This window comes from Phycodurus eques, chromosome 14, assembly GCF_024500275.1.
Source record: "Phycodurus eques isolate BA_2022a chromosome 14, UOR_Pequ_1.1, whole genome shotgun sequence".
NCBI classification, from domain to species: domain Eukaryota; kingdom Metazoa; phylum Chordata; class Actinopteri; order Syngnathiformes; family Syngnathidae; genus Phycodurus; species Phycodurus eques.
Window position 1 is genome coordinate 17,712,699 of NC_084538.1, and position 13,311 is coordinate 17,726,009.

Here is a 13,311-nt window from a genome sequence, read left to right on the forward strand (position 1 = left end):
AGCTGATATACTGATCTACTGTGAAGACTGGCCGAGAGGCTCGCTGGCAGATTGAGTGAGTGGCAGATGGGATGACTCGTCAGTGCGTGACCTACCTACTTGTTGCTTTGCTTGCATTCCTTGGTGGAGAGCAGCGGGGTACAGTCTGACCCAGCACGATAATCCTCTAGCTGCCAGGAGCCCTTATCAGCTCTGCTTTGGACCTAAAATGAGCCAACTAATGGGAGGAGTTGGTGGGGGTGCCAAGGAATGTATGTTGCCATGCACAAGCACAACCATTTTGACATGAAAAAGGATTACGGGTCTACAAAGCAGCCACTTTAGCTCTCTAAAAGACCAGACGTCCTGCCAACCAAGCGAGAGTGGCTGATGCTTTCAATATGTATATATATATATATATATATATATATTTTTTTTTTTTTTTTTTTTTAAATATCCAACGTGCTGTCATATTTGATCCTTTTTGTGTTTTGGCAGAACAAAGTTTATTAGGAAATCTAGTAGCTGTTCTAAATTTGGGGGGGAAACTGCTTCTTCAACATGTCATCTGCATTAACATCTGATTATTTTCTGTAGTTTTCTGTAGACAAAATTGGTAATTGTTTCGTAAGCCTTTTTAACACAGGGCTAGAAATAGCCGTCGGAGCCGAGATGTGGGACGATTTGAGCTCCTAATTCCTTGTTAGTACTATTTAGCAGCACACACAAAAAATAGAAAATCTCCGCGTTACCTGTCAACAGCAGTGTAAAGGGGGTTGTATTTAAATGTTCCACTTTCAGATGCTATTGTAAATGATTTGCTTTTTGACCTTCAGTAGGCTGAATACCAGAAAAAGTACTGTCGGCTACTCCTATTTGAAGCCGTGTTTTTTTGGGGGTTTTTTTCTTTCATTCCAATTTCTCTTCCAACTTTAGTTTTATAAATTATGCAGGAAAAAAAAAAAGAATTATTTTTGATTCATGACGAACCTTCACAAACGTTAACTTCACATTTGCCGTGGCACTTATCTGGCGGATTTCCTTTGGCTCAGTCATAACTGCCACATAAGCATGTTGAAAGTATGACAAGATCCACAAGGCTTTTATGAATGGCAAACAGAAACAGGAAGTCAGACAGACACACACTAAGGAAATTAGTCCTATAATGAGTAGGAAACAAGTTTATTTAAAGTTCTACACATTCAATTCACAATTACAACCCCAATTCCAATGAAGTTGGGACGTTGTGTGAAACATAAATAAAAACAGAAAACAATGATTTGCAAATCATGTTTAACCTATATTTAATTGAATACACTATACAAAGACAAGCTATTTAATGTTCAAACTGATAAACTTTATTGTTTTTAGCAAATAATCATTAGCTTAGAATTGTATGGCTGCAACACGTTCCAAAAAAGCTGGGACAGGGTCATGTTTACCACGGTGTTACATCACCTTTTATTTTAACAACATTCAATAAACATTTGGGAACTGAGGAAACTAATTGTTGAAGCTTTGTAGGTGGAATTCTTTCCCATTCTTGCTTGATGTACAGCTTCAGCTGTTCAACAGTCCGGGGTCTCCGTTGTCGTATTTTACGCTTCATAATGCGCCACACATTTTCAATGGGAGACAGGTCTGGACTGCAGGCAAGCCAGTCTCGTACCCACACTCTTTAACGACGAAGCCATGCTGTTGTAACATGTGCAGAATGTGGTTTGGCATTGTCTTCCATGAAAAAGAGGTTACTTGGATGGCAGCATATGTTTCTCCAAAACCTGTATGTACCTTTCAGCATTAATGGTGCCTTCACAGATGAGTAAGTTACCCATGCCATTGGCACTAACACAGCCCCATACCATCACAGATGCTGGCTTTTGAACTTTGCGTCCATAACAGTCCGGATGGTTCTTTTCCTCTTTGGCCCGGAGGACACGACGTCCACAATTTTCAAAAACAATTTGAAATTTGGACTTGTCGGACCACAGAACACTTTTCCACTTTGCATCAGTCCATCTTAGATGAGGTCGGGCTCAGAGAACCCGGCGGCGTTTCTGGGTGTTGTTGATAAATGGCTTTCGCTTTGCATAGTAGAGTTTCAAGTTGCACTTACGGATGTAGTGCCGAACTGTATTGACTGACATTGGTTTCCTGAGCCCATGTGGTGATATCCTTTACACATTGATGTCGGTTTTTGATGCAGTGCCGCCTGAGGGATCGAAGGTCACGGGTATTCAATGTTGGTTTTCGGCCTTGCCGCTTACATGCAGTGATTTCTCCAGATTCTCTGAACCTTTTGATGAAATTATGGACCGTAGATGATGAAATCCCTAAATTCCTTGCAATTGCGCGTTGAGGAACATTGTCCTTAAACTGCTCGACTATTTTCTCACGCACTTGTTCACAAAGAGGTGAGCCTCGCCCCATCTTTGCTTGTGAATGACTGAACAATTCAGGGAAGCTCCTTTTATACCCAATCATGGGACCCACCTGTTCCCAATTAGCCTGTTCACCTGTGGGATGTTCCAAACAGTTGTTTGATGAGCATTCCTCAACTTTCTCAGTCTTTTTTGCCACCTGTCCCAGCCTTTTTGGAACGTGTTGCAGCCATAAATATTCTAAGTTAATGATTATTTGCTAAAAACAATAAAGGTACTCAGTTTGAACATTAAATATCTTGTCTTTGTAGTGCATTCAATTAAATATAGGTTGAACATGATTTGCAAATCATTGTATTCTGTTTTTATTTATGTTTAACACAACGTCCCAACTTCATTGGAATCGGGGTTGTATATAAATACTCTCTATTGAATATAAACTATGTATTAAAATGCAGAAAAACAGTACAATCTGGCTACTAGTGGCCACACTAGGCCTCACTCTTAATGAGAACCTGTTTTTAACTATGTTAGTGTCAAAAACAAAATGACATCAGATCGAAAACACTCGGCAACATCTTTCAGCGGTGGTCTTCCCGATACAAAATGAACTGCAGTGAGTGGAGTTCTCTCGCATATTTGTGGTTGGGAGTGCATGGTTTCCCGTGGCTGAAATAATACATTAAATGCTTGTCACACAGGACGCTTGCAGCCCACAAAGAATCCAGCTCCCCTGGAGATAGCGCTAAATATTTTGTTTCAACTATGTAAACCTCCTCTCAAAGTACCTCATCAGGCTCTGTGTGATTATTTATTCTGCCAGCCAAGCTGCACATGCGCCCCAAAACAAGAATGAAAGGGCATCATAAACCTGTGAAACATCTCATCGGGGAAACCTGTGGTCGAGCTGGAATAAAAACTTCGACAAGCTTAATAAAGCTCAGCATTGCGCGGAATTATGACAGACGCAACAAACATCCACCGCAGATGTGACTTCACTGCTATCATGTCAAAGCCAAAAGGTAAGCAGAGCTGCTTTGAGTTTTGTGTTACTCAAGTCAAAATTATTTTATCATCTTTATGGGCGCTCACTTTTTTTCCCCACAAGTAAAAGCCACTTTAGACAACATGCGAGGCGCCTGCCCCTGGTCGGCACGAAATCCAGAGTCGCCATCGGACTAGCAAGAGTCGGTATGGGGAGACGTATACAGTCACTGTCCTGCATGAGACAAAATCTGCGTATTTGAACAAGACAAGGAATAGAGTAAAGTGAAGCCAATGGGGGGGAAAGAAACAAAAAAAACATAACACTTAATTACTTTTCAATGTTTTTTGTTAGTTGCAGCTAAAAGATTCCCATTCAAATACTAAATATTAACCGTCCATCCATTTTCTGAGCCGCTAATCCTCACAAGGGTCGCGGGCGTGCTGGAGCCCATCCCAGCTATCATCGGGCAGGAGGCGGGGTACACCCTGAACTGGTTGCCAGCCAATCGCAGGGCGCATACAAACAAACAACCAGTCGCACTCACAGTCACACCTACGGGCAATTTAGAGTCGTCAATTAACCCACCGTGCATGTTTTTGGGATGTGGGAGAAAACCCACACAGGCACGGGGAGAACATGCAAACTCCACACAGGCGGGGCCGGGGTGCAATAAGTATACCCATAACCTGCTTGGCGCCTCTCACCGTGGGCAAGTCCAGTCTGGAAGAGAGTTCAACCCCCCCTCTCGAGAGGACTGGTACCAGAGCCCAAGCCGTGTGTGGAGTGGAGTCCGACTCCTTCCCTGCCAGAGAGGTGACATTCCACGTCCCTAGAGCCAGCTTTTATAGCCGGGGATCAGATCGCCAAGGTCACAGTGCACCTGACCCCTATGGCCCCTCCCACAGGCGGTGAGCCCACGGGAAGGGGGACCCACGTTACCCTTTCGGGCTGTGCCCGACCGGGCCCCACGGGTGCAGGGCCGGCAACCAGGCGCTCGCCTTCGAGCCCCACCACCAGGCCTGGCTCCAGATTTCAAAACAGTGAAATCATGTTCCTTTACAAGGTGTCATTCTATGGGGCTATGCGAACAGTCATATATCTCCTGATGCTGTAATTCCTCACAGAGAGTGCTAAGACCTTCCAAAGGAGATCTTCCAACATTTTAAGACACATCTACAGTCCTTGAGTTAATTCTTTGTTAGTTAAATACTTTGCAGTGAATGTCAATGCACGATCACAGTTTTCTGTAGACTTGTATCCTGCAGTAGATAGGGCTGTCAATCGCTGAATTTTTTAAATCGCATTAATCACACCTTTGAATAGGATTAATCACGATGAAGCGCAGACGCCAACTATACCACACATAATACCTCATTTTGCTTTGAGGTGATATTTTGAACTTGTGCTTCGACGGAAAGAGAGTTAAGCACTGCACTATAAGCTAAGGACCTTTGTTTTACCGAAAGTACAAGTACCTCCTAAAAGAATACTTTTCTCTCCAAGTATCACCATTATGACCAACATTAAAATACAATAGCCTAGTAGGCCCAAAATGTTCATCATTTATTCCTCAGAAAAAAATGCACATTCATCTAAGCCACTGTGCCATGATGCAGTTTGAACATTACCACTGCGCTTAAATATGGCAAAATAAGCACCCAAAAAAAAGTACTTAAATTTTTTTTTTCCATAAAATGTATTGCACTGCACATAAAAGTTACATAAAAAAATACCGAAATAATTGTTTAAAAATAAACAGTTCTTAAAGATTTAATGCAAATGTGGGGAATTGAAAAGTGAAATACACCTGAACTTGACTGAGGCAGTGATTATGTTGCGTACCACTAGAGGGAGCCCGCGTACCACCAGTGGTTCTCGTGCCACATTTTGAGAATGACTGGTGCAGATGCCTTGGAAGTTGAATTAGGACTCATGAATGGGTGGACAGACAGACGTCCATTTGCAGAGCTGGATGAACAGATACAGACACAAGGGAAATGAATGGGTGCACAGAGCAATGGATCGTGAACAATGGATGGACACATGCATCTATCCATTTCATTTTCTCGACTCTTCATTAGGGTTGCGGCATTTGCTGGGTGAGCTGGAGCTTATCCCAGCTGACTTTGGGACAGGGGTGGGGGGCGCACCCACGACCCTTCGCCAGCCATCGCACACACACCCATTCTCACTCAGCATCCACTTATATGGACAATTGAAGTCTTTAAGACAGAGAGAAAAATCGAGATCCTTTATGGAAAATGAGAGTCCTTTAAAAATGCAGAAAGGCGGAGTGGGTGGGACTGTCAGGCTGAAAATGATAAAAGACATTATCTTATATTTTCATAGATGATTACGGAAACTGAGCGCTATTATAACTGCACAGAACTGCACTGTATAATCAAGTCATAACCATAAACTCAAGCAAAGCTGACTGAGGACATCCAGTGGAAGTAAAAGGTATAACAAATGGCACTTTATGCATGTCCCCATTAAGCCCCTTTGGGATGACCTATAATCACGAGTCAGGTTTCAGTGATTTAATTTACGAGGCCCTATTCTTATGGTAATATACAGTATGCCCTGTAATTGGCTGGCAACCGGTCCAGTGTGTATCGGGCCAAAAATCAGCAAGGATACAATCCAAACGGTCTGGGAAAAAAAATAGATGGATTGAGGAATAATCCATCCATCTACTTCCCAATTGGACCCTGGATTGGTCTTCCGTAAATCGCATGGCTTACATCCACAAACAGCCATACGCGGTCACTATCACACCGATTGGAGTCTTCGATTAACTTACCGTGCCTGTGGGAAGGTGCCAGGGAAAAGGTTTTAAAACCACCTTTTTGTGATAGCTTAGAACTTTGGATGTTTAAAGGTCCCCTTCGGTCAGATTCTTCCCCCCCAACTGTTTTATGCATCACTGAAGAGGACCGATGTGGTCGAAGTCATGTCCATGAGGTGCAAATGAGCCGATGTGCATCAATCAGCGTGTATAAATCAAACTCTCGCGAGGGACGCGAGTCTGAAGCAGACATCGAAGGACACGACGTGGATAGCTAGCATACGCCATGTTATGGACCAATCAGAGCCGAGCCGTCTTCCATATTGAAATTAGGGAAGATGAGCGAAGGATGAGGCAGAAAAAAGACTCTTGGGCATTTTCAACCAAAGTTATCATGAAAACCCCATAAAAGGACATCAAAGATGATCAAAATGAAATAGAATGGATGGCGACCTTCAAACCTTTCTTGACAAAGAAAGGTTTTCAAGAAAGGTTTCAACATCCAAAGCAACACTAACCGATTCATTTCAAGAAATAGGGCAATACATGACTCCAAATGGAACGAGGTGCAAATAGTAAGACAAAACAGAATACGACAGAATGAGGCAACAAATCAAAATCATAGAGTAAAAGGTCAACTTTATATCACTTTATATATTTTTAAAAGTACTGTAATATTTACATGAAAAAAATGTTGCTGCATCAATAAAAATGGATGGAATTAGAAAGCTTGACACATTATATTTTGAAATCCATTTTTTATTATTGTTGTTTTGTAGTTTGTCGATTGTTACACTCATATAATATAAGATGTTTCTTGGATGCAGCATGTTGCCTTCACTGACACATGCAGATACACTTTCAAAGCCCCTGGATTCGGCTCATTGAGCTATCACGCACTAAACGACGAGAAGTCGTTGGAGCCGTCTGAAGACTTAAAGGCTGAGTTGCAGACATCAGACGAACGGGCCGAGTGGATGTATTTCTTTCCAAAACACCACAGGTCCACGACTATTTGCCTGAAGTGGCTCCTAAATTTGGAGCCAATGAAGGCATAGAGGATGGGGTTGAGACAGCAGTGTAGGTAGGCGACGCTTTTAGAAATGGCCAGAACTTGAAGATTGAACCTTTCTCCCTGACAACCTCTCTGTTCAAACAGATCTAGCGTGTGGTTGAGCAGAGCCACGTTGTAAGGGAGGTGGCACACAACGAAGACCACGACCACCGCTAAGACCACCCGGACGGCCTTGTGCCTCTGGCTGCTCTGTGATCGAATCAACGTGGCCATGATGCTGGAATAGCACAGCACCATCACCGCTAAGGGCAGCAGGAAACCGACGGCCATTTGAAGGCAGGGAACCAGCTTTTTGATTAACTTTGCTGTCTCGTCGTTGCTGAAAGACAGCTGACACATCACGTGCACGGTCTCCGCCCCCAGACTGGCTTCTTCGAAGCGTTCGGTGTATATCAGCGTGGGCAGCGTTAAAGCAGCTGCACAAACCCACACGGCGGAGCAGATGATGCGGCTGTAGATGAGATATCTGGAGCGGACCCCAAAAGAACGCCTGGCCTGGACGATGGCAACGTAACGATCACCGCTGATGCACGCCAGCAGGAGCATCCCACTGTAGAGGTTGATGCTGTAGGCGGAGCTCAGCACCTTGCAAACCACAGCGCCCATTGGCCAGCTGCGCTGCTCGTTGTAAATGATGAAAGGCAGGGCCAGCACAAAGGTCAGGTCGGCCACCGCCACATTGACGAGGTAGACGTCTGTCATTGTCTTGGTTCTCTTGTAGAACATGTAAGTGACCACGACAAGGATGTTACCGATCAGGCCGAAGGCACAAATAATGGCGTGCATGTTGGTTTGGGTGATGACTTCTGCAGGGTTTGGGTCCAGGTTGCACAGTCCTACATCTGTATAATCTTCAGTGCTGGGATTATAATAGTCTGGAGCCTCTGAAGTCATTTCGTGTCCTGTTGGAGGAAGAAACATTTTAAGACCAAACAGCAGATGTTTGCATTTAAATTCTATCTAAAGAATCATCGAAGTAGGACTATTATACATGACCAGTAGCACAGTGGTGGAGTGCGGTGCTTCTCGAAGAGTTGTACGAGTACCACTCATGGTATGCGGGCTACCTCTAGTGCTAAATTAAATGTTCAAACTGTGCATATTGTTAGGATGAGTTAAAAAAAACAATTCAAATTCAGAACAGTGCATTTATTTGGGACAGTTTAGTCGTATTTAACAATTTATGCATTTGCATTATTATTTTAGCGCTGTTTTTTTTCAAACTGATTATTTTCTTTAACTTTTCTATGCAAGACATTTTAGCTGACTCATTATTTGAGTACAGTTTTTGTATTTCCCTGTATCTAAGAGCAGTGTTGATGTTCAAACTTTGCGTCATGTTAAGTTGGCTTACAGTAATTTTGCAAAAATGCAGAGAAACAATTTACAAGTGAAATAGTGACAACATTTCTATTCTTAACGCTCCGATTAACAAAGATAATTCCGTTACAGCAGCAGATTGCATGAATTGTCGTCGTGTGCTGCACTTTCTGTTCTGCGTCAAGGTTAGTTTATTATAGATTGCGCCGGTTTTGGTGCTGGGTGTGAAGATGCGATTCTGCTGCTGCTCAGTCCAGAGGCCGATCTATTCCAATGGGATTCAGGGCCGCTACCCATCCCAAAACCCCAGAAATTATTTTAAAAAAAAATGGATGAATCATTTAGCTGTTTTCTTCGAAAAGATTATATAAAAACAATACGCTTTCCGTATCTTTTCCTACACTCACTGATTGGTTTTAGATTTGTTTTAGCGTGTTCCATAAATTAAAGGAGAAGATTGTCAAAGTGAGTGAATTCGATTTTTCTCTATGCAACCCTGAGAAGGAAAAGGATCCCCTCGGAGGCCAAGTTACCCCTGGCTAAAATGCGCCGCTATAGATGGTAAATGTGATACCGCACATTTTGGGTAAAAACAATATGCTGTCAGCAAAACCTGCAAACCACATGTCCTCAGTGTAAAGGATAAAACGCAATGTTCTAGTTTGTTTCTTCCTCTGGTTGAGCGTGACCCAATTTCAGCCCCTTTAGTCAAGTAAGCGAATCGTTTGATCTTTCAAGACGATCTGATCCTTATCAGTGAGGCTCTGAGACATCGAGAATCACAGCCTATGTAAGAAAGTCACATCTTACTAAACTGAGAAACCTTTATAGTATGTTTGTATGACTTGATGTCTGCTCAGACAGATTTTGTAAAGTTATACAGCACTCAGCGCAGTTTATCAGTAACGCGTAGTGCCTATGTGGAAAATATGCAGAATTAAGAGGGGAAAAAAAGGAAGCTACATTTGATTAGATGTCCATGTGAGAATGTCAAGTACTCTTCCAACTGTAGCCTTGATTTAACAGTTTGAAATACTGTATTACCGTGTTGTCTCAGAGGCTATTTTAATACCAGAAACAGATCCGCCGAAGAAATACAAATATCAATTAACAGTTACGTATCCATGCTGGTTTTAGTTTTTGAAAGGCAATTAAAACGACCTACACACTTGATGGTTTCACCCGATGCGACAGTATTGGAGCTGAGTGGAAAATGTACAATTAACAAAGACAATAATGTTCACTTTTGATTGACACTGTCAGAGAGCACTGAGAGAGAGCTCACGCTAATTATTGAGTCTAATTAAATTAGAGGTGCAAAATATCGCAGCGCCTCTAAGTATATTTCAGTGGGTTGCAAAAACGTACACCACAATAATAAAGAGAACATAAATACAGTGCATAATACAAAGACAAACAGCTAAAATAACGAAACAATGATATATTGTTAAATTAATACGATATTATATAATATTAATAGTAATGTCAGTCAAAACAATGTATTATTGTATTTTGAAGACTGGCTTGTTCTTGTAATGTATTTTATTTTATTAGATTGTGAGTGAAGTGTACTTAATATTGTTATAGTTTGTAATATTTTATCGTTGTTTTTAGAATCTATTGTCAAATACGTTCCCGCATTTTTTCAAATGAATGAATTCATTCATTCATTCATTTGCAAATCAATCGAAAAATATTTACATGCAATGATGACATTATTCTTTTGGTAACATACCCTCAGAATGATGGCTTCCCACCGTGGTTTTCTTGATCCAATGTTGGTTTAAAAAAAAAAAAAAAAGAAAGAAAGAAAGCGAGAAAATGAGTACCAGAAGGTCATCAATAGCTCAGCTGCTGATAAAGAAAGAATTGAGCAGGGGAGGTTGTAGTCACAGATCTCAGCGGCAAAGTCAAAATAAAAAGAAGACCAAAGCGGGAGAACAAACTCAGACAGGCTGTTCTGAACCACATATTTCATCTTCCAGCTTGACATTTCATTTGTACTGAATTTCTCTGTCACCTGAAGCGGAGATCCTCCTCCACAAGAAATGACGCGATTCTTGAAGATCATTTAAACAACAAATTATGAATTCACAATTCATTCTACTTCCATTGCGCCTAGTAGAGCTGGATTAATTTGAAGAAGAAATCGTTTTTAAAATATCACAGATTCACGTAAAATAGTATTTGCCTAATTATCAAATTCTTTAGACCATCAAGCAAACGTAAATATCAGACAAAGATAACCTAAGTAAACATAAAATGCCATTTTCAAATGGTGCTTTTATTTATGATCAAATAAATTACCAAAAGATCTCAAAAAGCCGCAAGAAAATGTCACGGTCCAAAGGAGATTCAAGAACAGATGAGAAATAAAGTAATTGACATTTATCCCCCCCCCAAAAAAAGGTTACAAAGCCATTTCTAGAGCTTTAGGACTCCAGCGAACCACAGTGAGAGCCATTATCCTGAAATGAAAAAAAAAAATCATGGAACAGTGGCGAACCTTACCAGGAGTGACCGGCCTACAAAAATGACCCAAAGAGCACAGTGACGACTCATCCAGGAGGTCACAAAGGAACCCAGGACAACATCTAAAGATCTGCCGGCCTACCTTCCCCTTAGTTCAGTGACTCAACAATAAGAAAGAGACTGGGCAAAATTGGCATCAATGGCAGAGCTACATGGGGAAAATCAGAGCTGACCAATAAGAACATATGTCTTATTTTTGCAGAAAAACAACAACATCTGAATGATTCCCAAGCCCTGTGGGAGAATATTTTGTGGACTTATGAGACGGAAGTTGAACTTCTTGGAAGGTGTGTGTCTCATTACGTCTCGAGTGAATAATAACACAGCATTTCAGAAAAAGAACATCGTACCAACCATGCGAGTGCAAACATAAACCCCAAGTGGTGCTCTAGCACCTGCCCTTTTGCCCTGTATGAAAAAAGTGTCCTATTTGCTGAAGCCCTTTTTTTTTATTATTCATCAATGTTGAAAATAATAATAATAAGATCTGTTCCACACAAAGCGTTTTGATACTTGAGGGGAATTTATTTGAGTCCTTGGGAGAATTGTACATACTTTATGCTCTCACTTTAATTTATTCGCGGTTAATCAGAGGCACTTTAAATGGTGGCAGGTGAGTGCTGACACCGATTGGTCCCATTGAGATTGAAAACCATTTTTTTTTCAAGAGGCCAAGACAGGCAGCGGCAAAAACAGAAATACGAAGACAAGCAAAGTACTATTCATAAAGCATAACATTTTGGTTTGCCATCTGTGAATCTTACAATATCGAGGAATCAATCATTCAAACAGCCCATCTAAAACAATGGCGTTCTATCGAAACCAATTCCTTGAGCTTTAACATTGGTTTGAATGTGACTGCTTACGTCCGAACAGAGTCACGTCCCCATTTTTGAGGGTGGGTGTATTTGTGCAACCGCGTTATCTCAGTTGAATATTTTTACTTCCCCTCTTTTACCACTTGAGTTGTACAGGTTGTAGGTTATCTAATAGTTGAGAAAAAGTTTTGAAATGCTTTATCTTTGTATCATTCTTATGTAGCACAATAACCTGATGGTTGTTAAAAAAAAAAAAAGGTTGTTAAAAAGGCTGTTCATGCTCGAAAACCCTCGTGTTGCTGAATTAAAACAATTGTGCAAGGAAGAGTGGGCCAAAATATCTCCACAGAGGTGTGAAAGACTCATTGCCAGTTATACAAAAAAATAATAATTCTCTCGTTGCTGCTAAAGGTGGCCCAACCAGTTATTAGATTTATGGGGACATTAGTTTTTCATACGGAGCCAGTCAGCTTTGAATATGTAGTTTTTCTTGACATGAATCATCATTTCAAACTGAATTTTATGTTTTCTTGGTTTACCTATGTCTGATATTTACATTTGTTTGATGACCTTAAACATTAAAGTGATTACCTATGCAAAACACAAAAACAAAAACATTTGAGAAGGAGGCAAATACTTTTTCACGGCACTGTACATCCTAATCCTTATAACTGTATGATCGGTCACCCATTTGTCCTCTCCATTCACTATAATGTGTAAATGTACCGATGATGTTGTTTTTAAGAGCTTGATTTATTTCTATATGACCAGCAGATAGAGCAATTATACCTCAAGTAAAAAAAAAAAATAGTAGCGTTTCAAGGCTCTAATATTCCATTTTGGAACACGCTACACGTCTCTTGATTGAAGTATCAAATCGATTATTTGTTATTATTATTATTAGATTATTTGGAGGGCAAAAATGGTTTCATCACGTTGAAATAACGTTTAGTTTTTCTTTTAGGGTACCCAATTCCGATTCAGTCAGACACAGTCACGATTAAAATGAAAGCTACACAACTGTTAAGACTTTAAATCAAATAATTTGGCCAAAATAATTCGAGGGATAATGATGGGTTTTGCCTGTAATTTTGGATTGTTGAGAGAGTTATGATTCTGGGCGCTGTGCCAAGCAATAAACTTCCAAATAAAAGGACACACTATTAAAATATCCCTCTAAGGTTCCACAATCTGTCTATTATATATGATCTAATCTATTTTAGGCCGTAACCGGGACAATACGCACGGTTCTCGTCATTTTCACCGATTTTCTTTACGCAACATTTGGCACAGTAGACAGTTTTATTTTGAAGAGTTCAGCCGGATGTGCTCCCCTAAGCAAACCAATCACCGATCACCTGACAGGTAACCCGCGCCGCAGGTTCGCCCAGTCGATCAAGCCTCCGACGTTAACAAAAGTGGGGCAACTC

At 41.0% G+C, this 13,311-nt stretch overlaps 1 protein-coding gene across 1 annotated transcript; it reads right to left on the reverse strand.

Annotated features, from left to right (window-relative positions):
- Nucleotides 1–6,958: 6,958 nt before the first annotated feature.
- ccr6b (chemokine (C-C motif) receptor 6b) lies at nucleotides 6,959–10,303 on the reverse strand. Its single transcript, XM_061696486.1, has 2 exons — nucleotides 10,267–10,303; nucleotides 6,959–8,113 (listed from the first exon to the last, which is right to left on the reverse strand). Exon 2 carries the CDS (start codon nucleotides 8,103–8,105, stop codon nucleotides 7,029–7,031), a length of 1,077 nt encoding a protein of 358 aa, XP_061552470.1. The 5' UTR covers nucleotides 8,106–8,113; nucleotides 10,267–10,303; the 3' UTR covers nucleotides 6,959–7,028.
- Between the last annotated feature and the right edge of the window lie 3,008 nt (nucleotides 10,304–13,311).

Bases quoted from the DNA above. Each gene is read 5' to 3' on its own strand.
- ccr6b (XM_061696486.1), bottom strand. From the start codon at position 8,105: ATGACTTCAGAGGCTCCAGACTATTATAATCCCAGCACTGAAGATTAT.